Source organism: Onychostoma macrolepis, chromosome 15, assembly GCF_012432095.1.
Source record: "Onychostoma macrolepis isolate SWU-2019 chromosome 15, ASM1243209v1, whole genome shotgun sequence".
NCBI classification, from domain to species: Eukaryota; Metazoa; Chordata; class Actinopteri; order Cypriniformes; family Cyprinidae; genus Onychostoma; species Onychostoma macrolepis.
The window spans coordinates 11,511,888-11,539,682 of NC_081169.1; the positions used below are offsets into that span (position 1 = coordinate 11,511,888).

General features: G+C 35.8%; 2 protein-coding genes and 2 non-coding genes across 8 annotated transcripts; 3 read left to right on the top strand and 1 right to left on the bottom strand.

Annotated features, from left to right (window-relative positions):
- Window positions 1–410: 410 nt before the first annotated feature.
- On the bottom strand, window positions 411–5,031 carry rab34a (RAB34, member RAS oncogene family a). Of its 2 annotated transcripts, none has more exons than XM_058799500.1 (11): window positions 4,743–5,031; window positions 4,129–4,192; window positions 3,919–4,010; window positions 3,741–3,809; window positions 3,522–3,623; window positions 3,371–3,435; window positions 3,095–3,146; window positions 2,926–3,007; window positions 2,722–2,812; window positions 2,456–2,563; window positions 411–550 (listed from the first exon to the last, which is right to left on the bottom strand). In XM_058799500.1, the coding sequence occupies exons 2-11, from the start codon at window positions 4,180–4,182 to the stop codon at window positions 483–485; spliced, it is 783 nt and encodes a 260-aa protein (XP_058655483.1). In that variant the 5' UTR covers window positions 4,183–4,192; window positions 4,743–5,031; the 3' UTR covers window positions 411–482. The 2 variants fall into 2 exon arrangements, with proteins under 2 accessions (XP_058655483.1, XP_058655484.1); XM_058799501.1 differs by having other exon boundaries at window positions 3,741–3,806; window positions 4,743–5,026.
- A 2,676-nt stretch (window positions 5,032–7,707) lies between these two features.
- trnat-agu (transfer RNA threonine (anticodon AGU)) lies at window positions 7,708–7,781 on the top strand. The gene has a single exon. It is a non-coding gene; the product is annotated as a tRNA-Thr (tRNA).
- A 247-nt stretch (window positions 7,782–8,028) lies between these two features.
- trnar-ucu (transfer RNA arginine (anticodon UCU)) lies at window positions 8,029–8,117 on the top strand. The gene is given in 2 exon segments: window positions 8,029–8,065; window positions 8,082–8,117. It is a non-coding gene; the product is annotated as a tRNA-Arg (tRNA).
- A 286-nt stretch (window positions 8,118–8,403) lies between these two features.
- nek8 (NIMA-related kinase 8) lies at window positions 8,404–27,467 on the top strand. Of its 4 annotated transcripts, none has more exons than XM_058745464.1 (15): window positions 8,404–8,457; window positions 14,613–14,818; window positions 15,072–15,304; window positions 15,380–15,511; window positions 15,627–15,835; window positions 16,259–16,338; window positions 16,529–16,716; window positions 16,807–16,954; window positions 17,477–17,553; window positions 23,009–23,126; window positions 23,294–23,444; window positions 24,835–24,998; window positions 25,098–25,250; window positions 26,620–26,778; window positions 26,932–27,467. In XM_058745464.1, the coding sequence occupies exons 2-15, from the start codon at window positions 14,683–14,685 to the stop codon at window positions 26,958–26,960; spliced, it is 1,977 nt and encodes a 658-aa protein (XP_058601447.1). In that variant the 5' UTR covers window positions 8,404–8,457; window positions 14,613–14,682; the 3' UTR covers window positions 26,961–27,467. The 4 variants fall into 4 exon arrangements, with proteins under 4 accessions (XP_058601447.1, XP_058601444.1, XP_058601445.1 ...); XM_058745461.1 differs by lacking the exon at window positions 8,404–8,457 and adding an exon at window positions 13,222–13,323; XM_058745463.1 differs by lacking the exon at window positions 8,404–8,457 and adding an exon at window positions 13,721–13,831.
- Window positions 27,468–27,795: the final 328 nt, after the last annotated feature.

A 27,795-nucleotide genomic window follows, 5' to 3' on the forward strand; every position in this document is an offset into this window, starting at 1 on the left:
GACCCTTTTAAAAAACAGGATTTTTGATATAGAAAAATATATTTATCACTGTTTATTGCTTTTTGTGCAACTCATGCATGATCCTCCTGTGTACCTTTTAAAATCACTACTGAATGTAAACTAAGCAAAATGTGAAATAAAATGTATTTTTAATTAACACACTGTTGTAATCACTGATAATGATTGTGCATAAATTGCGCATAGAACTCTTGGGAAAACAGAATACGGCTTTGCCACAAAATTGCAAACCTCAAGTTTTCCAACAAAGGAATGTTTTCTTTCGTCCAGCAGATATTCAGTTACACCCTATGAATAACAAACCACACTGCTCTCTGTCCAGTCACATAGTTGGAATATTGTCCATCCTAATGTTCTTATATTGTAGATTCTCACTATGTACGTGCATGTACATTTGTGTGTATGTTTTGCTTTGGTACCATTATATGTTGGTGCAAATGTTTGCATTTTTACAAGGCCAGTTTTTACTGACAACAGTTGGTCTGTTTCTTCTTGGAAGTTGCATACAGGTTATTTGAGTTGCTGTTGATTTCTGTGTGGAGAAAAAAAAAAAGTTTCAATTCAAAGACAATATGATCATATATATACTGTTTATCAGTGCATCTTATTCTACAGAAAATCACTGCGTCATGATCTTTTATATGTAATGACTTCTAACTCTGAAATGACTTTTCTCTATTAATGAATTCAGGTTACTCAGGCATGGGAAATAATATAATTACCTTCTTTTATTTTATTTTATTCTTTTAATCCACTGCAATCTTTTAAATCTTTCCTGTCCTGCAGGGTCCAACCTGACCTGCTCTGAGGTCAAATAAACATGTATAAAATGTTCCACTAATAATTTAATATTAAAATGTTTTTAAATCAAATGCTTAACAATGCCAAGATAAGGCAATTAAATAAAAGTTTATTTGACAGTAGTCTACCAGGGCTCCAGACTGCGATGAAAATACGTATAAATATTACGCCAAAAAAAAACAACTGAAAACTCGTGGTATTGATACGCAAAAATGGACTTTGGCGTGTCTATGCTACGCGCATTTTTGGCGTGCATATAATACGCAGTTTTTACGTGCATATGATACGAAATTTGTTGGCGTGCACATGATACGCAGTTTTCACGTACATATTATACGCATCTACACCACAACCCTAATCCTACCCATCTCTTAGCATAGACACGCCAAAGTCCATTTTTGCGTATCAATACCACGAGTTTTCGTTTTTATTTGGCGTACTATTTATACGCAGTTTCATGAGATCGGGTTCACTAAACGGATATTTTGCGACCTTTTTTTCTGCCAGTGTCACTAAACTTTGTTAGAGGTCGCACTGGTGCCACTACCAATCTTCATAACTGATAAGAGTTAACATTCTGTTGTGCATGATGAATACATATTAAACGCCAAAAGCAAAACGAAATAGCACTTCTCGTTTGAAACCGCGCGTCACACGGACCTTTTATCAGCTCAGCTCAAAAGAAAAGAGAGCACAGTGTGAGCTAAAGCGAATGTATCCTGACCAGTCACGATCACGAGTGTCATACATGTACGTAGGGAGGGCCCCAAGGAAAAAAGGTTGGGAACTACTGCTCTAGTCTATTAATTAATGTCTTGTGAAGTAAAAAGCTGTGTGTTCTAAGAAACAAATCCATCATTAAGACATTTTTAGCTCCTGACTAAAATACAAATCCTCTTATCTATAAGTCCGTAATATGGCTTTCTCCAGCAAAAAAGTTAAGAAATATGCACAGAACAAGAACACCATTTACATGCAAAAACATTCTAAAACTGGTGATGTGTGTCACAGTGCACACACACGAGGGAAGCGAGGAGACGAGGATGAACTCAAAATAACAGTCTTTAATCAATCCAAACAGGGCGGGGCAAGGCAGACACACAGGAACACCGGGAGTAACGAGTAGACCAGACCAAAAAGAACTGAACAGGCAGGAACTAAATACACAAGATAATTAACACACACAGCTGGACGAAATCATAATCAAACTTAACAAGGACAGAAAAAAACATATAAGGGCACAAGAGGGCGGGAAACACACGACAGAGGACTGACAATGTGAGAGGATGACAGGGGATGAACTTTTTCATCAGAGGACGCATTGTTATATACACGTAGATTATGGATTGAAATTTTGGTTTCAAAACGCCTTAATGATGGATTTGTTTCTTACAGACACGCAGCTTTTCATTTACAAGACATTAATTGATGACATGTTGTTTTTATGTGGATTATTGTGATGTTTTTATCAGCTGTTTGGACACTCATTATGACGGCACCCATTCACTGCAGAGGATCCATTGGTGAGCAAATGATGTAATGCTAAATTTCTCCAAATCTGTCCCCAAAACTCATCTACATCTTGGAGTACATTTTTAGCAAACTTTCATTTTTTGGTGATCTTTAATGTACTTACGAACAACTTCCCCAATACGTCTGGATCCACTTTTCTCCAGTTCTGCCAGTACATTGGCCTCAAATGTTAAAGATGCCACTCTGAAGAAAAACTCTCTCACATTCTCCCCTACAGTGACAAAAAGAGTAATTAAACGACATAAACAGTAGCAACTTCTATCTAGGGTTTCCCAAATACTTTGTGACTTTGTAATACATTACACAAAATTGCTACAAATCCCATTAACATATAATACACTATAGCAATATCTCTAGTCAAGAACTCACCAGACAAGGAGGACACAGCCCAGTACTCTGCTTTCATCTGATCTGCCAGTTTAATGGCGTCCTGCTCAATTAGTGCATACTGTGCAGGAGACTGGAAGGACATGTATAAATATGTACAGTATATGGAAGGAGATTGTACTGGATTATGCATGGCCATGATTGTAAGTATAATGTCAATTAAAAATAATAAAAATGGTCACTCACACTCAGATCTTTCTTTGTGCCAATTAAGAAGAGTAATACACTGGTAGGATCATTCTCTTTCATTGCGTCCTCCAGCCATTGCCTTTAAAAGGGGATGATTCATTTCAAAGTGTGAAGCACGCTGTGTATTTGTTAACCCAGAGGGCAAAATTACAGTGATGACATTTACCTTGTATGCTCCAGTGAAGCCACATCAGTCAAATCAAACACAATGATTACGGCTGTAAAACAGGAATGGGAAAAAAATAATACTTTTAAAAATAATAATTTAAAAATTCAATTTAATGATCTAATTACACAATAATTATACTTTTATTACAATTACCAGATTTTATACATTATAGTATATTGAAATAAACTATTAGTTAGACACAACATATACAATATACTAAAAACTATATATTTATTTGCATTATTTAATATTATTTTCTGGTGAGTCATATACCCTGGGCTCCTCTGTAGTATGTAGAGGCAATGCATTTAAATCTCTCCTGTCCTGCAGTGTCCCACCTGACAATTTAAAACAAAAAATTATTTAAAATAAATATAGAAATGACTCGTTTATAAATAGTTAAACTCTCATAAAATGTACTTACAGTTGTAAACTGAAAGGGACCCCAAGAACTTCAAACCTCTCCATTTCAAAGTCCACACCAATGGTGGCCTTGTAATTTTTGTCAAAGACATCTTTACAAAATCTAAAAAAAATAAAAAAAATAAAAAGTTTCAATAAAAAAAAAAGACTATATTCAGCCAAACAATAACTAAAAAAGCAAGCTAAATTCTTAACCGTTTAACTTTGCAGATTTGCTCACCTATTAATCAAACAGGTTTTCCCCACCGCCAGATCACCCACTACAATGACCTTGGAGATCTTAAACCTACTGGACAAAAACGAGAAAAGGCACTGTATAAAATAATGCTGGATGATCCATCCAAACAGTTCCAAAGATCTCCCAAAAACCACTGATTCATCAAAAGCTAACACCTCACCCCACAGTTCCTGTCCTCTGCTGCTGACAGGCCGTCTTCACCTTGCTGTGAAATTCATCCTCTGTGTTCAAAGCAGCACCTTTGCTGAAGCACTACAACAGGAGTGAATATTAACACAGTTGAGGAAATGGATTTCAGATGGTTTGGTTTGGATGGGTTTCAGAACAAACAATACCTTGAGCATCAGTGCATTGTGTGTAAAGCATGTACCTTAGGAAGCTGGCCAATTATGCGGTCTTTCCGTACAGGGGGCAGTACGCTCATGATGATGCTTCTGCAAGAAAAACACAAAGTTATGAATCACAGCTTGGCATTTTGTAACATGGCACACAAGATTAAGGAAGGAATGAGTAATGGCTGGTCAGGATGAGGCTCTAGCTAGAGACTTGCAGGAATAAAATACTGGCCTATCTTTCAGTTTAGCATGTTACTTAGGCCTATGTGTTGATGCAACAGTCATGAACATGTAGGAACGGGTAAGTTTAAATAGTTGCCTACTTGGTCACTAGAGTGGCATGGGGGATGACTCACTAATCTGTATCTGTTAATCCCAAAGTAAATCTGAGAACAAAGAAAAGTCCCTAATTTGTGGCTAAACCTTTTTTTGTGATGCCTCTTTTTATCTACTTTTGGTGCAGCGTGTGCGTCTTGTACACGTACATGGTTACATTAACAATATAAGCATTAAGTAAAGTAGTTTTATGACTAGTATGATATAAAACTACATTTTAAGAACAAGCGACAGTCCATCCTTTCTGGTCGATCTCAACCCGTGCTTCGTAACACTGTAACTCTGTTGCTACAAACAAACGTGTGCTTCTTACCTCAAGACGTTGTTTCTGTAAAGCGCTAGTTTCCTGAGACAAAGACGTTTGAAACGCCTTTAAGGAAAGGAGAATATAAAGGAAAAGAAACAAAACGGAGGGGGCATGAGGCGCTTTTAGCATTCGTCCATCGCGTACAGTTTCCAAATTCCAAGTTTCTGAAGAAAACGGCAGGATACTCCGACCGACGGAAGCGCTGTGAACTGCATACAGATGGATTTGTCTCCCACGTCTCTCCCCACCAAAACCAGGAAAGAGGGATAGTAGACGCCCCCTACAGCCCCCAGAGTTTTGACCGTTCACAGTAGATATAATACGGTTGTTACCGTACTTGTCTTTTATAATGTGGTATTACTGATGTTAACCGGGTTTGTTGGTAGGCCTAAAGTTCGCAAACGCTGCAGATTAGGAAAAATATAGATTTTTATGTCATGAATATAGTATATTGTGTTTATAAATGATAACAATTGTGCTCAATATGGGCTGCGTAAATGTATTATTATTATTATTATTACATAAATATAAGAAATTAATTAATAATTTTATTCATAAAGGGTGTACGTGACGGTAAAGACATTTATATTAAAATTATATTTCAATTAAATGCTGTTCTTTTGATCCCTGTTTGTAAAAGTCACCCGAACCAAAAATGTCTCCACAGAAATATTATCTGTTTTCCACAGTGATAATGATATGAAATGTTTATTGGATAGCAAATCGGCACATTAGAATGATTTCTGAATGGTGGAGTAATGGCTTAAAATAGGCTTGATTTAGAAAACATTTCTTTTCAATTGTAGGCCAAATAATACTTTATAATGTTACAGTTTTTGTTGTAGGCCTATAAAAAAATAAACAAATGCAGCCTTGGTGAGCATAAGAGACTTCAAAAACATAAACAAATCTAGATGACCCAAAACTTTTCAGAGGTAATGCATGTTTGTCGTACTTTGTTTTGAGTGTAACCCTTAATCTTAGCACCATACTACAGTAGGTTTATTTACTGTAAAATCAAACACTTAACAACAATATTAACTTTTTATTACACCTTTACTCTCAGACCTTATCAGTTCAAAAAAAAAAAAAAAAAAGTTTGTAATAAAACACTACATGTTCATAACTATGCAATTAGCCGTTTTTCTAATGTAGAGCTGTGCATCCAGCCTATTTTGTAAGTGACTTTTCATTTTGTTTCAAATATGCTTTCTTAGGATTGTTTAATCAATCAAAAGAGAATAGCCTACAGGAGAGAAGGTTTAAATAATAAATTTGTGTTTCCTGCTACATTTCACATTCATTAGCAAAAGTTTGCTGGTTCTTAACCTCTCTTTTCATTGTTCAAAGTTGATTTAGACAAGTATATGACAGCTATCCAAAGTTCTGTCAAAGTTCTATCGATGAAAACTATATTTGTGTATTCTTCCTTTGTGATTTTAAGGTGTTTATTTATTTACTTTTTGGTTGGTTGGTTGGTTGGTTGGTTTGTTACCCTGGAAATACCTATCTGTGTTTACTTGTATTTGTTTTATATGTATGTCTATATCTGTAATAAAAAAAGCACAAAAAAAGTGCTCAGAAAAAAAAAAAAAAAAACTGTGCAGTAAAGCATGTTGTTTCTCCTCAGATACCAGAGGGCGCCATATTGAGACAACATTTGTTTAATAGTAAGCTTTCACACTACACACTAGCTTAGGCATGTATCACAGTCACATAAGAAATGAGAAGAATTTGTTAGCGGTTTTCATCAAAGCATGAACAAGGCTGACAAGGAGGTTTATATTCAGGTAATTGAATGCTTCAGGGGTGACATTTTTGTAGGCCAGTCTGGAACTTAGCATCACCCTGACGATATCATAACACTTTCAATCTTTACTTAAAATCTACAAGTTTGAACGTTTGAGTTAGAGCAGTTTATGTTACCTTATAGGACTATTTCTATTTTGTTTTATTATACTTTTATTCTATAAATGATAGACCTTATTAGCTATCTTTTAAATCTCTAATGGGCTCATAACAAGGCATTTTTGTGAAAAGTGCCGCTGCTGATGTGTTGTTGCACATTTGATGTGTCAAAGCTCTGTAAATCTTTTGTATTGTCTTTTTGTGAATCTCTGCTAAGATTGTTGCATCTTCTCCACAAGTTTATGTAGATATTGTCCTGGCATACCTTTCATGAATGAACCAAGCAGTGAGAAGCTGTCCTCACTCACCATGTCACAACCCAGTTTCCTGCAGTGAAGTGGAAGTCACCATGTTTCACCACTTTGGGTAGAAGTATGATCTGAACCAATCCATTAACTAATGTCAATGTGAAAGAGAAAGCACATTGATGGCAGGGTACCAATGCCACGCAGACTCCATTCCATCCATCCATCCATCCTCGCTGGGTTTATGTCCCTTTTTGTAATGAGTGTTTGTCTGCTTGTAGCTATTGGCAGAAAACATCTGTTGTGTGGTCTTCCTCACTCGTTGTATTGATTGTCAACAGAAGAGAGTTGTTTCGCATTTACTTGAGTGGTGAAAGAGGTTTACTCTCTGGCACGCCCATTTCAATTCACAAATATTTTCAATTCTATTCTTTGAACATGTGGTTGCTGGACAGCCAGTGTCAGTGTGAATTGGTTGAAGTGTAAAGAAGAGTAGAACAGTTGAGGAGAAGAGGAATGGAAAGAGAACAGTCTGTTTGGAAAACACTAAGATGGAGCAACTTAAAATGTATTATATATAGGCCTATATATTTTTTGGGAAAGAGTAATTTATAAAATAGAGGCAGCACGCAGCCCAAGTGATTACAATGAAGGTTAAAGGAAAGAGCAATCGAGGGATGCGATTTCTTCTATTGTCATTCTCTTTCGCAATGTCCATGTTCAGTTCAAGCTCTGAGATCGTACTCAGTCCGCAAGCTGTTCTCAGGCTCTTTACCGCCTTTTCTTAAGGGGTTCCCCCGGTAGTTTATACGCAGGTCGGCGCCGTGGCTTAGTTGGTTAAAGCGCCTGTCTAGTAAACAGGAGATCCTGGGTTCGAATCCCAGCGGAGCCTTATGAAATGTGTGCTTTTCTAGGAATGGATAACTATCGAAAAACGACAGCCACATATCGCAATCCATTTCGACAGAGGTAAAGTTCTGCTGGGGGATCAGTGTTCCCCTCTGGGTTCGATCTTGGACAGAAGTGACCTCCACATTTTTAACCGTGCTTCATTTGTACAGAAACTATTGGGCCTGTTTTTCCTGACCACAGAGCGTGACGCCAAAAGCTATTATGAGTCCCAGGCAGCTGTGTTGCCAGGCTCTGTGGCGCAATGGATAGCGCATTGGACTTCTAGATTATGAATGAGGCAATTCAAAGGTTGTGGGTTCGAGTCCCACCAGAGTCGCAGCTTTTAAAATTACGTTAACCCTGAGCTATACAGTGTTTCCCACGAGCAACTTTCAACATGCGCAATGAAGTAATTTCAAAATTATTTTAAAACTCTTTCAAGAATAGTCCAATGAGTTTAAGTGAAATGCAAAAACTTTTCACACATTCTAAAAGATTAACAAAACCATTCACAATTGTTTAACCTAATCAATATCATTCTGTAAAAAACTGAATTTCATTGACGCCGTTCATTTCCCCCCCAACAGCCACAAGAGGGCAGCACACACCCACAGAAAGAAAGTAAAAATTATAATTACCATGATATCACCCTTAATATCCTAAGATGACCCGTCATGGTAAGAGCTCTTCAAGCCCTAACAGACATCTGAACAATCAAATGAACACTCAGTGAAGGTCAAATATCTCCTATGTAATTCTTTGATTCTTTGTGTTGATGTATTGAGCAGTCTGTATGTGTAGGTATTACAAACATTAGTCTTTTAACAAATCTTAAGGTTAGCTTGAGCTGAATGAAGGATGTTGAGTAATCAGTGCCTCAGAACTTGAGGAAATACCAGTTGCTTGTTATTACATCTACAATACCTGCTCAGTTATTGAAAAATATGTTTGAAATATTCTCAGTAACCTCTTAGTTCCTTCTTAAATCACATGACATTTGATATCTCTGTGTTATGAAATATCTTGTAGGGAGTATGTGTTGCAATGGGCTATCAATTATGATGAATCTGCAAAAAAAAAAAAAAAAAATAGGGCATGCAGTTCATATTCAGTTAACATATAGCCTACAGTTTCATGAGAATTTCCTCTTTCAATGTAATAGATTATTATTTTACATAATGTTGTATTGTTTATATGAAACTATTTCATAATTCAGTCTCTTACAGTTTCTAATATTCTGGCAGCCTGAAGCTGAGATATATAATAATTTCATATTTAAATTTCAAGACGTACAGCACATGAAAATGCACTTTAATCTGTCAGGCTTCAGCAAATTTGAAAAGGTCATTTTGTGAACTTTTCACCTTTCAAACGACTTCTTATTCTGTTAAACAACAGTCTCATTGTTCTGTTTAGTAATCGCCACTTTCATGTTTATGAATGAATATGTTACATCACTACAGGCAAATTTATTCAGATTTATACTTTATGTTTTAAACAAGTATTAATATGATGAATACTCTCCAGTTGAAAGGTTTATTAAAAATATTACATTTGATTCAGAACGATGGTGTTAATTCAGTCTAATTCATTCAGATTAACCACATTCACTGTTCTAGCAAACTTGTATATCTTTGAATTTTGTAAATCTGTTTGATTCTCACTGAAGCGTGAGAACTGAAAAACTGCTCAGGGCTGATACTACAGAAATTCTCAGAGAAACTAACCAGTAATTTACATGACAGCATAAACCTCTAAGGCTGCTTCACATCAGTCAGTGTATTTTGTAGTCCTCCTCCATACAATCATTCTGGTCAGTGGTGCTCAGCCTGAGTTATTTGTATGACGTGTATACTTTTGAAAATATGAGTCATATAATACAGCAAAATTATGAACTTTTTAAACAAAAGAACCTTAGGCTGTAACCTATTTTATTCAGTCTTCACTGCTCTGAAACACTGCTTTTACTTTTCCAGAACCAGCTTGGTTGCATATTTGGTTCATCCCATAAACCACAGTGTAATCCATGTTTGAAATGTTTCTTGTCTCAAAATGTGACAGTCAGTGATCAGGAATGTTCAATGTTCACACTCACCGGAACTGTTTGTAATTAAACAGAACAATATGAGCCGAAAGGGCACTGCCGAAACTCATTCTCACAGGCGTTGCTGATTCTTTTTAACATAGCTATTAATATCTGTAGCTACTGTCATATTTTTTTTTACAGTTCTGTTACTATTACAGTACCTTTATGAAGTGCTTTTGGATTGTTGAAAAATATCTACTGAAAAAATTCAAAACCACAATTAACTAAACTGACTAGCTAACTAAAACCATAAAAAAATCATTACTTGCAATTAAATAAAAGTTAACTGAAATTTTACACACACACACGCATGTCTGGTTTGTTATCCTTGTAGGGACTCTCCATAGGTGTAATGCTTTTTCTACTGTACAGACCGTATATTCTATTGTCCTAAACCTACCCCTTACAGGAAACCTTCTGCATTTTTAGATTTTCAAAAAACTTAATTCTGTGTGATTTATTAGCTTGTTTACACGTGGGGACCTCAATTTAGGTCCCCACTGTGACACGAGTCCCCATGAGTCTGTGTATTCAGGTTTAAGTCCCCACCAGAATAGAAAAACAGGTACACACACGCACACACACACACACTTCATTTAGTTTAAGCTGAATTACTACAATAACTAAAACTACACTGAACAAAATTATAAACGCAACACTTTTGTTTTTGCCCCATTTTTCATGAGCAGAACTCAAAGATCTAAGACTTTTTCTATGTACACAAAAGGCCTATTTCTCTCAAATATTGTTCACAAATCTGTCTAAATCTGTGTTAGTGAGCACTTCTCCTTTTCCGAGATAATCCATCCACCTCACAGGTGTGGCATATCAAGATGCTGATTAGACAGCATGATTATTGCACAGGTGTGCCTTAGGCTGGCCACAATAAAAGGCCATTCTGAAATGTGCAATTTTATCACACAGCACCGTCGCAAGTTTTGAGGGAGCGTGCAATTGGCATGCTGACTGCAGGAATGTCCACCAGAGCTGTTGCCCATGAATTGAATGTTCATTTCTCTACCATAAGCCGTCTCCAAAGGCGTTTCAGAGAATTTGGCAGTACATCCAACCGGCCTCACAACCACAGACCACGTGTAACCACACCAGCCCAGGACCTCCACATCCAGCATCTTCACCTCCAAGATCGTCTGAGACCAGCCACCCGGACAGCTGCTGCAACAATCGGTTTGCATAACCAAAGAATTTCTGCACAAACTGTCAGAAACCGTCTCAGGGAAGCTCATCTGCATGCTCGTCGTCCTCATCGGGGTCTCGACCTGACTGCAGTTCGCCGTCGTAACCGACTTGAGTGGGCAAATGCTCACATTCGATGGCGTCTGGCACTTTGGAGAGGTGTTCTCTTCACGGATGAATCCCGGTTTTCACTGTACAGGGCAGATGGAAGACAGCGTGTATGGCGTCATGTGGGTGAGCGGTTTGCTGATGTCAACGTTGTGGATCGAGTGGCCCATGGTGGCGGTGGGGTTATGGTATGGGCAGGAGTATGTTATGGACAATGAACACAGGTGCATTTTATTGATGGCATTTTGAATGCATGTTGCAGCATGATAATGCACGGCCCAATGTTGCAAGGATCTGTACACAATTCCTGGAAGCTGAAAACATCCCAGTTCTTGCATGGTCAGCATACTCACTGGACATGTCACCCATTAAGCATGTTTGGGATGCTCTGGATCGGCGTATACGACAGCGTGTTCCAATTCCTGCCAATATCCTGCAACTTCACACAGCCATTGAAGGAGTGGACCAAAATTCCACAGGCCATAATTAACAACCTGATCAACTCTATGCGAAGGAGATGTGTTGCACTGCGTGAGGCAAATGGTGGTCACACCAGATACTGACTGGTTTTCGGACCCCCCCGGACCCCCCCAATACAGTAAAACTGCACATTTCAGAATGGCCTTTTATTGTGGCCAGCCTAAGGCACACCTGTGCAATAATCATGCTGTCTAATCAGCATCTTGATATGCCACACCTGTGAGGTGGATGGAGTATCTCGGCAAAGGAGAAGTGCTCACTAACACAGATTTAGACAGATTTGTGAACAATATTTGAGAGAAATAGGCCTTTTGTGTACATAGAAAAAGTCTTAGATCTTTGAGTTCAGCTCATGAAAAATGGGGGCAAAAACAAAAGTGTTGCGTTTATAATTTTGTTCAGTGTATATAAACTAAAACTAAAAACTAAAACTATAGACAAATAAAAAATGAATAAAAAAAGACAAAAACAAAATGACATTTTTTTTAATCTAAATTGAAAACAGAAAATATGAAAATAATTTAAAATATTAACAAAAACTATAATAGTATATAAATGATACTAAAATAGCACTGAACTTTGTCAGCATTAACAGTGTGAACAGCTGTGAAATGTGTCAAAAATAGTTGTTTTTTTTCTTTGCTAATTTTTGGACTTTTGCTATATATATCCTTTTCAGTCAGTCATACCAGTTTACAAAGACTTTAAAATAAGTTAAATTTTGGAGTCAATTATTTCTTCAAATTAAAAAAAAAAAACACAGCAGAACTATCACTTTAACATTTCATCAAATGTTTCATCCAATAAAATTGTCAAACAAAATTAAAATGAAATATTATTAAATTAGCAATAATGAAAAGATTCTGAAAAAGAAACAAGAAACATTTTGCAAACAAGGGTCCTTTATGTGTTTCTGAAATATAAACCTCTCATCTACTGAGGTTTAATCAAGCCAAAAACTCATTAGGTCACCAAAAACATACTTTAAATATTTTGTGTCTCAGTTGTAGGCTATCAAATCACCACTGACCAATCATCTTACTGAGAATGAATTTGACACCATAATAGTTAGGTGGTGGAGAGGCGGTCTAAACTTAAGTCCACTGGTCACAGTTACTGGTTTTACCTCTATTATGTGGTGTTGAAAATAATCTGTGATTCAACCCACTTTAAAGATCTGGTCTAGATAGGCTTACAAAGCATAAAATGAAGTCTATTAAATGTGCAAACACTGAGGAAAGAGTCAATGACAGGACTTATCCTTAAGATTATTTATCTATATATCTGAGAGACAGCATTAAAAAAAAGTCTGTTCAGCATCATAGAGCAACTGATCACAACAAACTTCACTATTAAGCCACTCTCTGTCAATGCCTACTTTGTCAGCTGTAAAAAAAATAAATAAATAAATAAACTTTGAGGAGTTAAATTAATTCTTCACTAGTTGAATCACTGTACTAAACTCGGTACTAAATGTGTCCACATCCTTGATTAGCATAACCCTTGACAAAATGATGGGGTCAGAGTCAGTTCTTCTTGCTCACTCGCTGTATTTTGTCCCCTCTAGAACTCTGTAGGGGTAAAGGAAGTGTTGCCTAGTTACGGGGCGCGTTTAGAATCCAGCAAACATGGAGAAGTACGAGAAGATAAAAGTGGTTGGGAGAGGAGCATTCGGGTAAACACGATTACAAACGCGTTATTTAGTTCGAGAAATTGTTTTAGTGACGTGTACTTGTTTGTTTGAGCTAGCTGCTTTACAAAATGACTTTGAAATCGTTTGAAATCGGTAAAACCTTTACTTGAGAAACTCTGAAGAACTTGAAATCTGAAGCGCTCCTCTGAGAATCAGAGCGCGAGCTAACGGAACATACGGAGCATCACTTTCTCGCGTTTCCGCATTCCATCAGTATAGTTGTTACAGAGCCATTATCACCCTATTCAACGAGTTACAGTTGCATTAAGAGGTCGAATAAGATTTCGACACTTTTCCTTTCAAAGGGAAAAGAACTGTTGAGCAATGAATAGCTCGCCCTACTCTTTTTAAAACTGCCTGTTAAAACAGCAGTGTTTACAGCGTTCTCATTGGAATTTCTGTCGTAATTTGGAACCTTTAACCGGAATGTCCAGAAGCAAACAGAGGGTGTAAAAAATTGCTGAGAAATTAAACTTTCTCACTTAGGCTTGTAGGTTAAAGTTCGGTTCTCTGTGTGAATTTTATTTTATTTTTTTCAAAATTCAAAGTTTCAAGCTTAAAACACTGTAAGAGTCACGAGAGTGGACTTTAAGGACTAATAACGTCAAATTAAAAGCTTTAGGCCTGCTTTAAAGTACATTTTAAATCTTTGTTGTATTAATATTTTGTTGTGATTTAAAGAAGTACTTATTTTGATGTGTTGACTAACACTAAAGCACATGTGAAGTACTTAATTATAAATATTAGTAGCTAATATTTTACTTAAAGTGAACTCATTTGAATTGCAACTTCTTCGTTACAAAAGTGTAATTACAAATATTTTTACATTTATGGCGTACAAGTTTCAATAGTAATGGCATTATGACATAATGACTGTATTTCTGTTAACCAAGATTTCAAGCAAGTATATTCAGCAGTACTTTTACATTTTTCAAAGACAATAGAAATAATTATGAAATTACATGTAAAGATGTAATTAAGACCTACTTAAATGGGTCAAAAAGCATGCTAAAGTTTATGGAATTGCATTTACTGTCAGTTTCAACTACAGTACATTTTACATTTATTTGCAATTAACTTGCAATTACATGTCTGGAAAATTATATTCAGTTTATACTTAAGAATATTCTTTTCAAGTATGTTATTTCCACAAAAAGTGCACATTTTAAAAGTAATCTGTAAAACTTTAAATTCAGCTGCTAAACTTGAAACTCTTACATTCTGTGAATGTAACAAATTGACCTGTATCCTGATTTCTGCATCTGTCACAGGATAGTGCACCTTTGTCGCAGACGCACTGATGGTGCGCTGGTGATCTTGAAGGAAATCCCAGTTGAGCAGATGACCCGTGATGAACGTCTCGCAGCCCAGAATGAATGCCAAGTCCTCAAGTTACTCAGCCACCCCAACATAATTGAATATTATGAAAACTTCCTTGAGGACAAGGCGCTAATGATCGCAATGGAATATGCTCCAGGCATAGACTTTCTTTACTCATTTTTGATGGTCACTTAATGTGTTTCTATAGTTTAATCAGGAACAAAATTCATAATATTTATTTATTATCCAATATATTATTTATTTTAATTATAAGGTATGGTCACATTTGTTGTACAGAACTTAATCTTTGCTGATTTTAATACAACTACTTTTGTAAGTGTTTTGAATTATGAATCGAAACAATATGCATGTAAGATCTGTAATCATTTGTCTCTTTATGATTATTGTAGGTGGAACCCTGGCCGATTACATTCAGAAGCGCTGCAACTCCCTGTTAGATGAAGACACCATATTACACTTCTTTGTTCAGATCTTATTGGCCCTTTATCATGTGCACAATAAACTCATTCTACATCGGGACCTCAAAACCCAGAACATACTCCTAGACAAGCACCAGATGATAGTAAAAATAGGAGACTTCGGAATCTCAAAAATTCTTGTCAGCAAGAGCAAAGCGTATACTGTAAGTACCACAGCAATTATTTGAATTTGACAGCATGTGATTTCGTTACAGTTCAAATTGTCCTTTTCATGACAGGTTGTGGGGACACCATGTTATATCTCTCCAGAACTGTGTGAAGGAAAGCCATACAACCAGAAGAGTGACATTTGGGCCCTAGGATGTGTGCTTTATGAGCTTGCTAGTCTCAAGAGAGCTTTTGAAGCAGCAGTAAGATGTATTTTCTTATTGATTTGGCTTGATCTGAAAGAATCTGAACATCACAAATTAATTTTTTCCTTAAATGAATTTTGAATGACAAGCAAAGCTACTTCTCTGTTATCAGAACTTGCCAGCTTTGGTGCTGAAGATCATGAGTGGCACATTTGCCCCCATTTCGGATCGTTACAGCCCAGAACTGAGACAACTCATTCTCAACATGCTGAATCTGGACCCATCCAAAAGACCCCAACTCAATGAGATAATGGCTCATCCCATCTGCATCAGGCCATTGCTCAATCTCTACACTGACATAGGCAACGTCAAAATGCGCAGGCACGACTATTTTGTCTTATTTTATTTGACTTTTCTATTGCATTTGATTGTACTGTTTGTGACTTGTGTTAAGTACTGTAAATGCATTTTGTATGGCCACTAATTATTTTATTTTATTTTATTATTTTTCTACCTTATTTAATAGAACTGTTTTTAGACTTGTGTATTTTATTTTATTTTATTTTTCTACCACATTTAATTGTCTTGTTTGGGACTTGTGTTAAGCATCAGAAATACATTTTGTTTGCCCACTAATTTTATTTGTTTTGTACTGCATTTAACTGTATTGTTTTTGGACGTTGTGACGTTGGTGTTTGCGAATGCATTTTGTTTGGCCGGTAAATAGATACTACTATCTTTGTGCATGTATCTATTATACTAAACAATATATGTATTTTGCTGGTATATTATTATCTTTTTTAGAATAGAAAAGCCATTTTCTGCTGTACAAACAGGCCCTCATGGAAGACCTGGTGGGCGTGTAACCGGTACCAGAACCAGGGGTGAGATGTTATTTTCTTATGTAGTCTCTGTAGTCTCTTATTTACTATTTATAAGTTTTAAAGCACCATACTTTTTTTTGTTTTGTTAGTACAGCCATGGATTTAATAGCAAATTAATTATCAGTTTTTATTTAGCTCTCTTGGTTTCACTGTCTGCATGAAGCTTTTCTGGTGTGGTTTGTTCCATTAGGAGGGCTGTCCAGTCTAACTTCAACAAAGATGATGCACCCATTGCCGTTATCATCCGTGTACACCTGGGGCAGTGGCATCTCCACTCCTCTGCGTCTACCCATGTTAAACACAGAGGTTATTCAAGTGTCCCTGGGCCGCACCCAGAAGATGGGCATCACCAAATCTGGGAGGCTCATCACATGGGAGGTGTGATGATCATTTTTCCTCATCCTAATTGAATATCGCTGATATTTTATTTAAGTTTTCAGTGTTTATTTTGATTTGACTCTATGCCAGGCCCCCTCGGTTGGATCCAGTGAGCCCACTCTGCCCGGCGCTGTTGAGCAGATGCAGCCCCAGTTTATCTCCCGCTTCCTGGAGGGACAGTCTGGTGTCACGATCAAATCGGTCTCATGTGGTGATCTCTTCACCACCTGTCTAACAGGTATGCTTATTACAATCCCGAATTTTCCATGCAGGTCTCAGCATATTGTCGCGGCGTGAGATTTTTCATCCCTAATGCCATATAAAACCAAAACAAAGAAAGCCGACATGTCCATCAGACGCTCTTTTCCTGCCTAAGTAGGCAATTCTTGGCCTGAAGCTGCAAAGTGGACCTTTCCATGAGTAAAGTTTGAAAAGAATGAAAGGAGAATGTAATCACCCCTTTTACTATCCTTCCTACGGAGCTCATTAAGCACCATTTGTTCACACTGCAAAGGCTAATCTCTTGTCCCCTGACATTGTAACACAGCAGTGTACATTTGTCTGCTCTAAAGTAAAGGATATGCGTCTCTGCGGGGGAATCATTAGTCACCAGCAGATACAGAGGATTAAAGGTCCTCACTTCCGGCTCAGTTGCTCTTCTCGTCCAGCGGTTTGCACCGACGGAGGAACAGTTGTTGTTTAATTCTTTGTTTATCAGCCACATCAACTATAATTTGCTCAATCTGATACGGTTTTGCAGACAGAGGTATAATCATGACGTTTGGAAGTGGAAGCAATGGTTGTCTTGGACATGGGAACTTCAACGATGTGACACAGGTAGGTTTAGATGATCTAATATATTGAGATCTATTGTTTTACAATAGTGTATTATTTATGCTTGTGAAGCAGGCTAAGGATTTCAACAAACTAGTCTTATGGCTTTGACATCAGGGCTCAACAATAAAGATGTACGAGTTATGAATTATGAAACGCCTTTGTCCGTGTTCACTCAGTCTCGAATCGCGCTCACGGGAAGCACTTGAGAAACACTCTTCCGTGGCTCGGTGCGCTTTCAATCCTTTTTTTCTTGTCTCGAGCAAGAGACTGTATGACATTCATGTTACATGGTTTGCCTGATTTTTGCGCAGAAAGGGCGACAGCGCACCATATTAAAATAAATAAAAAATTTATTAAATTCTTAACCACTGGCCAAATTAAAAAACAAAACTAAAATTACATAATCTTTGAGAGCAAGAGGGCCCCCTGGTGTTTCGGGGGCCCTACGCAGCTTGCGTACTTTGAGTATAGGGAGGATCGGCTCTGATAATAGCTAATTATAATATACAAATATTACTGAAAAAGACGATCAGTTAATGGACACACACAGCTAGCAAGACTGTGGGATGGATAAAAATGTTTTCTTGTAGGCCTATTTTATTTTATGTACTTTATGTATCATTTAGCCTATTCATGATAAACTTAATTCGAATGCTGTTTACATCGCGTGCAATTGCCTACAGTCCGGTAGCCTATGGTCAATATAATAATTTAATTATGTAATAATTTCTATAATAATTAATATAATAATTTCTTAATTCAAAATAAAATATTAATGAATCCCTGATAATCCCGGGTTGCTATGGTCACATAGGGTTGTTTACGCATTAAACTCGTGGCCATGAGAAAAATATGTCGTTCCCTCAACAAAACGATCTCGTGGCCACGACATAATATCACGTTCCCACGAGTTAATATGACGTTCCCACAAATTAATATCTCGTGGCCGCGAAAAAACTAAGTGAACCAAAGACGGCCCCTCCCGGGCACCGTACTGTGATGTTAGTATTGTTAACTAAAACTATTTATTTTTTACAATTTGTTTTTGTTAACTGAAATAAATCTGTAAAAAGTTATGAATATTAGATGAAAACCAAAATTAGAAATGCTGCTTTTGCAAATAAATGGAGTAAATTAAGTTTAAGTACTAAAATTACTAAAACTTAAATAAAAATAAATGAAAGCGAAATAGAAATATTTAAGTAAAACATATAAATTACAAAAGCTAAAAATATTTAGGCTACATAAAAAAAAATAAAACTTAAAACAAAAAAAAAAAAATGTAAAACTGAAAATATAAAATAAAGACAAATTTAAAATATATGCTATAATATTATAAAATTAATAATAACAATAAAGGAAGAGTTTTGGGCCAGTTGACAGAGCTTTCTCTTGACCAATAGGGTCTTACATTGTTTATTGTACAGGGGCGGACTTAGTGATTTGTGCCCCAACACAATAACTATGTGCTCTTTTACGCCTAACCCTTATTTTGCTCACTCGCTCGCATAGTTTATAGTTTATTTATCCCTTCACATCCAGTAATTAGTCAACCTGATGCTGTTCTAAAGCCATATTAGGCTACCTTATTTTTTTTTTCGATCACAAAAGAAGATAAAAAAAAAAATGCTTGCACTTGTCCATTTAATAAATTGTAAACTTTTTCAATCTTTTTACAAACATGAAATTATCCCATGCAACTCATTCCATATTCCAAGTGTACTGAAGGCATACGGTAGGGTTTGCAGAGAAACAAATCAAAAATGTAATCTATTATACAGCGAAAATCTCCAGTCATTGCATTCATGCATATACGATTGAGCGGCAGTTAATAAGCTCTTTCTACACTGCACAATGAATCTCTAATTTACATCGTATCAACACTTTTTTATAATAAGAATCAGAATAAGAATCAGAATCAGAATGAGCTTATTGCCAGGTATGTTTACACATACGAGGAATTTGTTTTCGTGACAGAAGCTTCCACAGTGCAACAGAATGACAAAAACACAGATAATAAAAAGAAGAATTTAAAAAAAGAAAAAAGAACAAGTAAATAAGGAATAACAATAGACAAATTGACAATTGTATGTACAGGTAGACAGTTGTACAGGTATAATATGTGCAAATTGAAATGTAGACTAGTATGTGTTTTAGATAAATAAGTGTATAAGTGTATAAATAGTGTGTGTTCCACAATTATTGTCAAGTGTTCATGAGATGGATTGCCTGAGGGAAGAAACTGTTCCTGTGCTGGCCGTTCTGGTGCTCAGAGCTGTGTAGCGTCGACGAGACGGCAACAGTTCAAAGAGGGAGTGTGCTGGATGTGAGGGGTCCAGAGTGATTTTACCAGCCCTTTTGCTCACTCTGGAGTACAGTTCTTGGAGAGTAGGGAGGGTTGTACCAATGATTCGCTCAGCAGTCCGGACTATCCTCTGTAGTCTTCTGAGGTCAGATTTGGTAGCTGAGCTGAACCAGACAGTTATTGAAGTGCAGAGGATGGATTCAATGATGGCGGAGTAGAACTGTTTCAGCAGCTCCTGTGGCAGGTTGAACTTCCTCAACTGGCAAAGGAAGTACAACCTCTGCTGGGCCTTTTTAACAATGGAGCATTCATAATGAGAGCAATATTAAGAGCATTCCTCAGAACTCAGCAAACTCTGCATTTTGAGTGGTGCGTGAATTCTAATTTAAACACTTCTGGTCATTGCGTTCAAGAAATTAGTAAATATGTCTGTGATTGGCTACAGTTTCGGCAATATCAGATTGATTCCCCGGGGCCCTAAGCAGCCACTTATCTCGCTTGTTGGTTAAGTCCGCCCCTGTGTACAAGCAATTTATGCTTTTCTTAAACTCTTAAGCACTGAAATTTTGTAGCTGGGAACAATTTATAAAGTTTTCGTGACATTGCAAGGATGACTTGTGAATAGGTTGGAAATTAGAAACCAATCAATTAGGGGTGGGCGATATATCGGTAGACAATATTAACTGGTAGAAATTTGTCAACCAGTAGAGATTTTGGACTATCAGCTCTATTGCGGTTACATGGTCACATGACATTGCTGTGCGACGTGATCACAAAAACATATAATTTGCATTGGGGTTTAAAAAACAAGTGATTTTAAGCTGTTGAAACACAATCAGCAGTAAATGAGAACTCATTTCGCTATATGCATGGGAGTATTGAACTATTTTTGCCACTTTATAGCCCTTGAACGGTTAAATACACACACTTGTATGTGTCAAGATGCCTGTCTTTACAAGTATCCTCATAAACACAGTAATTTAGGTCTTAAGTGAAAGCAAACAACTGAAAAAGAAAACACATGTACAGGGTTTCCGTGGGGTCTTAAAAAGTCTTAAATTTAGTTGTATCAAATTTAAGGCCTTAAAAAGTCTTAAATTGTACAAGAAAGTCTTAATTATGATTTCAAGAGGTCTTAAATTTGGAGACGGAAAGACAAGAATTGGGATATGGTTGAATGTGATGATTAAACATCAGTTCAATAAACAAGAAGTTAATATTAAGAGACTTACGTTTTAGACACCATATTGGCTGTTTTTGCTCTATTTCTACCACAAACAATAATTCCAAACACAGCCACAGCACTCTTTTGCGTCTCTGAGCAACATGACAGGGTTTCGTTCCTGAATGAATCAAACGTTTAAACGAATGACTCCCTTATTAATGCTGACTTACTGCCACCTATTGGCGGTTTTAATTTCACATTTAAAGTATCTTCATTTTTTAAAGTAATTTTAAACATCAGTTTTCAACGTTTTATGTTTCAAATATCTAAGCATAATTTATGCATTTGTAACTGCGCAGTCCCTCAGAGCTGCATTAAACAGTGTGTAAAATACATCTAAATGCCACTTCAGATGCATTGCAAAGATACAGTTTGTTGATACTGATTTTGGTAACAGCCCAAATGCAAGAATTTGACTCAAAAGATTATGCACACTTTTAGAAAAAATGGCTTAAAGGTAAAAATGCCCATAAAACTCGTTGGAAAAGACTAATTTCTATCACTGCTGTGAACTGACCGCACAGAATATGAAGAATATCAAAATAATTCAGGAGTCAGCTGTCCACGGTAATCTTTAAGATACCAGCACAATAACACACTCAGCAAAATATCATCTAATTATCGTTATCGATAAAATCCCAGAAAATATCAAGATATAATTTTTTGCCAATTTCGCACACCCCTAATTCATGTTATTTAATTTATATAATAATTTATTGATGATAATTGTTGAAATCAATATTATTAATGCTTTTGACTTATCCATTTTCTTAAAAATGGTTTAAAGGCTGAAATGTAAAGTTTATCATTTTACAAAACTTTTTGTTTTTGTGAAAACTTGTATCTGAATTGTAAATTCAGATACTGAGCTTAAAAATCCTGCAGAAACCCTGGTGTAAGAGTACATTGGATCCGGGCAGCTCTTAAATTGACAGCAGTCTAATATTCCTGCTGTCTGTCATTCATTAATCAAACAACAAAAGAGAGAAAATCTCTCACTGCTTTTGAAGTCACTTTTGTAACTTTAATAGAAATACAGTATATTTTAATTTACACAGTGAAGAATATGCAGTGTTTTTATACATTTGATTACTTCATACACTGTATGTGGCATATCATTTATTTGTTCTACTGTAGACATTTTTGTCCTATTGCTAGTTAGCTTCTTATTCTTATTTGATCACTGACTGTTTACTTGTCTTCAGTGAGCTTGATTTTTTTTAGGCTAGTAGTAGTTTTTTATGATACTGAATTATGAAATTTCTTGATTAATGATAATGAATTAATGAAATATAACTATAACTATATAACTAATAACTATATTGTTTGTGATATGAGATTTTGGTCATATCGCCCACCCCTACAATCAATAATGCTTTGCCATTTTCCAGCAAACTTACCCATTGATTTATTGCCGTTTTGGAGCTTTCTGTACAGTTATAGTAACTGTATAATTTACAGCTATTATTGCACATTTTATTTGTAAAGAAAGATGAACTATGAACTTATATATGTAAAATGTATAATAATAAATAAATACAAAATTTGTATTAAATTCAAATAAATATTAAACAATGGATAATAAGAATTATACTAGAGGTATATATTAATTTAGCAACGTCTCTTCAAGTTTGTTCAGTCAAACACCACTCATTTTCTTTACAATATGTACACTGTAAAAAGTGATAAGTTGACTTAACTTAAAAAAATTGAGGAAACCTGTTGCCTTAAAATGATTAAGTAAATAATAATTAAAAAAAGAAGTTAAGTGAACTTGACAATTTGTAATTATCACTTACTTAAGCATTTTAAGGCAACAGGTTTCCTCAATTTTTTTAAGTTAAGTCAACTTATCACTTTTTATAGTGTACAAATCTAGTTTTAATTGTATTCATGGTTCTTCATGTTCCTGTCTTTGTATTCAGCCCAAGATAGTGGAGGCTCTGCTGGGTTATGAGCTGGTTCAAGTGTCTTGTGGAGCATCCCATGTCCTGGCCGTGACCAATGATCGAGAGGTTTTCTCCTGGGGGCGAGGAGACAACGGTAAATGGGCAACATCACTTGTCACTCGAACACTGTGTTTCTTTGGGTTTCTCTTTGTACACAGCAGCAGCGCCTCCAGGCAGAACTGGCATTTTGTGCTCCGTCGTCCTCCTCTCCCTCTCTTTCTCTCTATCACACTCACTCTCTGTTATCTCTCTGTCCGACAGGCCGGCTGGGATTGGCCGCTCAAGACTGCCACAACTGCCCGCAGCAGGTGAGTTTGCCGGCTGATTTTGAAGCCCAGCGTGTGCTGTGTGGGATTGACTGCTCCATGATCATCAGCACGCAGAACCAGATTCTGGCCTGTGGGAACAACAGGTAATCAATATGTCCTCTTACAGCTCATTATGAACTGTTCGGAAAAACAGGGCTCGCAGAAAACCCAGATTTCTAATGATGACATCATGTGCATTAATCTCATAAATATGGTTATTCCGACATGACTTCCGACAAGGCAACATAATTTACTGAAACTTCAGACAGCATGTGGTTGACTGTCGCAGATTTCCAAACGAGGCTGGATTTTGACATGTGTTGCTGGTTAATGAGCCTCAAAGTGGGTTTTTAAACCTGCCATGAATCTAATCACAATTATAAATAATAACGAATCCCAAAATGTAAAAATGTCTCAATTCATTTCTTTCTTAGCTGTCTAGGCAGTTTTTCACAGATTGCCAAACCAGTTTAGGGAGTTCACACTCCTCATTCCTGCTCAAGCATTTGAAAGGACTGTGAATGCTGAAGACATTTCATCACAGGAAATGACCAACACAGTGTCCATATTTTGAATAACAGTCACACCATCCTACTGCCTGTGTGCTAAACATAGTTTTTTATCATTCTTACAGACGTGCCAGATGTGAAAAAGAAGTACACTTTAGCATACAAAATAGTGTTTATTACAGAAATAATATATGTGTATGATATAAAAAAGGGATAATTCACCCAAAAATGAAAATTATGTCATCTTTTACTTACTCTCATGTCGTCCCAAACCTGTATAAATTTCCTTCTTCTGCTGAACACAAAATAAGTTATTTTTAAAAATGTTGGGAAACAAAGTTGCTGGTCCCCACTGACTAGCAAAGTATGGAAAATTGCAATGAACTTTAGCTTTTTGACCCACTTAAGTAGGACTTAAGTACATTTTTATATGTAATTTCCTAATTACTTCTAATTTCTATTGAAACGTTTATGTTATGTATTTAAATTTGTAATAACACTTTTGTAATGATGACATTGCAATTTAATTTAAAATATATTACCTTTAAATGTAATACAATTATAATTAAGTTCTTAAACAACACATCAAAAAAAGTGTACTTTAAATCACAACAAAAAATTATTAAAACATTGATTTAAAATGTACTTTACATTTTTTTTTTTTTTTTAACATTGTGCAGTTTTTTCATAATTAATAATTACAAACAGACAGAATTTTCATTTTTGGGTGAACTATCCCTTTAAGTGTTTTTGAGAAATATAGTCATGAAATTCTACTCTCTTTAAGTGCACTTAAGTGTCCTTTTATTTCATTATTAATATGATATCATCTGCAAGTACAGCTTTATACTTTTATACTCAAAAATATACTTTTAAGATTTGAAGTACATTACAAGTGCACATTCAATACAATTAAGTGCATTTCTTTTTCACATAGGGCTGCTAAAGTGATATTTGAATGAATAAATAACCATCTTAACTGCAGGTTTAACAAGCTGGGTTTGGATAAGGTCTCTAGCACAGAGGAGCCCCCGTCTCACTGTCAGGTGGAGGAGGTCCACACGTTCCAGCCCGTCCAGTCGGCTCCTCTCAATGTTGAGAGGATTGTGTATATAGACATCGGCACAGCACACTCTGTTGCGGTCACAGGTCAGAGAACTTCATTTACACTGTTGACAGTTCAGTGTGCTGTTTTTGGTTTAATCTTAGGCCCGACTCACAGACTATAAATATGTGCCCTAAATGCAGAGAAAGGTCAGTGTTTCACCTTTGGCAGTAACCAGCATGGGCAGCTTGGCTGCAGTTCCCGCCGAAGCAGTCGAGTGCCCTATCAAGTGTCAGGACTGCAGGGGATCACCATGGCTGCGTGTGGCGATGCCTTCACTCTGGCTATTGGAGCAGGTAAACAAGACACGTGTTCAAGTGAATCTCGCAAATCAGGTCATATTTCACCCCAAAATCAAAAGAAATTAAAATGTATATCATTATTGTAATGCATAATGCATATATTACATTATTGTAATATAGCGTTTTATCGTATTATAGTAAAAACAAATAGAAAAAAAGAAAATTGTAAAAACAAATCTACAAAATGCAATATTTTTTAACCTCTACCTTTAATTCTTCATGACTCTTGTCTCTATATTGCTTTGTTTTTTTGTTTTTTTATTCCTAACAGTATACATTTAACAAAAACCTGGAAAAAATTAACCAGGTACAGTCCGTCAGTACTATTTACTATTATATATTGCAGTAACTAAGTAACTAATATATAAATAGGCCTACATGATTTTGAGGGGAAAAAAGAAAATTGAGAATTTATTATATTCTTGTTATAGTTTACTTGATAAGATTACATTAAAAAAGCGATTACTTTGAAAAATACAAATTTTTTCGCATTATGTTAATGGAAACTAGAGGAAAATGATGTCACAGTACAAATTTCATAAAATACAAATTTAATGGTCCTAAAAATGGGCAAAAAACAAAGTAGAATAATATAATATAATAAATGTATATGTTAATGACAATTAGTGGAAAATAACATCACAATACAAAGAAATGTAATGGTATTAAAAATGGGGAAAAAGCTAAGTATTTACGATAGATAATATAATATAATATTAGTTATGTATATGTTTATTACAATTTGGAGAAAAGTCAATTCAAGATAATAAAAAACAGGTCTTAAGTATTTAAAATAGATAATATTCTTTATTATAATATAATATAATATAATATAAAAATATATTTATTTGTTTATGACAATTTGGAGGAAAATACTGCCACAATACAAAAATATTTAATGGTTTTAATATTTAATGGTTCTAAAAAATAGGCATAAAAGCAAGGGAAAATGTGATTTTAACATATATTACTTTTCTTCTTCTTCTTTTTTATTCATTAATTTATTTAGATTTTGTGATGAAATTTGATCTGGCAACCAAACTATAACAAACAACAGCGCTTAAATTAATGGCAATGCAGTTCAGTGGCTGCTATCACGCCATTAACTGCTTCAGTCACAGAATGTGCTTTAGTGGGGGCAGGTAGGTTAATTAATGTGACATGTGGCTAAAGGTCAGCATGTAACCCCGACTGTGTCCCAGAAGGCTTAGAAGACTCTGAAGACCTTTATTGTTTCATGTTGTCTTTGTTCATTCATGATTCTCACAGGATCTGACATGCAAAGAAACAGAAGCACAAAGATGTTATTCAGCCAAATGATATTCAGAATTGTGAGTAAATGTTCTGCTCCTTGATGCGGCAGAGGGGGAAGTGTACACCTGGGGTAAAGGGGCACGTGGTCGGCTTGGACGGAAAGAAGAGGATTCTGGGAAACCAAGGGCAGTGCAGCTCAATGAGAACCACCCTTACACGGTCACGTCAGTGGCTTGTTGCCATGGAAACACACTGTTGGCTGTGAAACGTAATGTGCAGCTATAATTTCCTTTACAAATGTTAACAGATCTTGAATCTAATGTATTTATTGTAATTATCTATTGTTGATTTGGCATTACAAAGGTTGTTGTCATTGTTAAAACACAGTCACTATATTCTCGCTTATCATTTCTCTCCTCAGCATTTTTTGAAGAGCCTGTTCCGAAGTGACATCACTGCCCAAATGACTGCACACACTCGGCAGAAGAGACACTAGTGTGTGTTCATTGAGAATTTTAAGCCATGCAGTTGCATTTATAATGCAACATGATTTCTAGATATGTAAAGCTTTTTTGACCAAATGTACATGCTTATTAACTTATGACAACAGAATTGTTCAAATTCTATATTTGCAGTATTACATCTTTTTTTGTGCAGAGAATTAGACTGAATTATGTCATTATTGTTATTCATAATAATAATAATAATAATAATATGTAGCATTGTAAATAATGCCTTGCTGAGGTCAGACTGTCTGGAAGGAAAAAAAAAAAAAAACATTTCTTAAGAAGATAATAAAGTGCTGCTACATAACTTAAAGGTGAAACATAATTTCTAAAGTGTATCATAAATATGTGCCTCAACATTGTGACAGATCCTATGTAAACATTCTTATTTGTGGACAAAAATAAATTATTAAAAAGCTTTAGTAATCAATATATATTCATTGTCTTCAATAATATATTCGCCATATTGCTAATAATAATATGTAGCATTGTAAATAAAGCCTGATTCAGTCTTATTCAGAATAAAATGGGGGTTGGGGGGTGGGATGAGACTGAATCATGTTGTTGTTGCTATTTTTATTATTATTATTATAAGAATTAATAATAATATGTAGCATTGTAAGTAATGCCTCACTGAGGTCAGACTGCATGGAAGAATATATATATGTATGTATATATGTATCTTAAATATGTGCCCAAACATTATGACAGTTCTTATGTTAAGACTTTCCTTTGTGGCTAACAGTAAATTCTTTAAAAATCTTTAGTAATACATATAC

What these genes read in the sequence shown, in the direction of transcription:
- rab34a (XM_058799500.1), bottom strand. Translation starts at nt 4,182, where the DNA reads ATGAGCGTACTGCCCCCTGTACGGAAAGACCGCATAATTGGCCAGCTT. An exon ending in GTCCCTTTCAGTTTACAACT is followed by an intron (nt 3,436 to 3,521) that starts GTAAGTACATTT and finishes TTAAATTGTCAG; the next exon opens with GTGGGACACTGCAGGACAGG. An exon ending in ACGTATTGGGGAAGTTGTTC is followed by an intron (nt 551 to 2,455) that starts GTAAGTACATTA and finishes TTCTCCACACAG; the next exon opens with AAATCAACAGCAACTCAAAT.
- nek8 (XM_058745461.1), top strand. Translation starts at nt 13,277, where the DNA reads ATGGAGAAGTACGAGAAGATAAAAGTGGTTGGGAGAGGAGCATTCGG. An exon ending in CGCAATGGAATATGCTCCAG is followed by an intron (nt 14,819 to 15,071) that starts GCATAGACTTTC and finishes TGATTATTGTAG; the next exon opens with GTGGAACCCTGGCCGATTAC. An exon ending in CACTCTGGCTATTGGAGCAG is followed by an intron (nt 25,251 to 26,619) that starts GTAAACAAGACA and finishes TTGATGCGGCAG; the next exon opens with AGGGGGAAGTGTACACCTGG.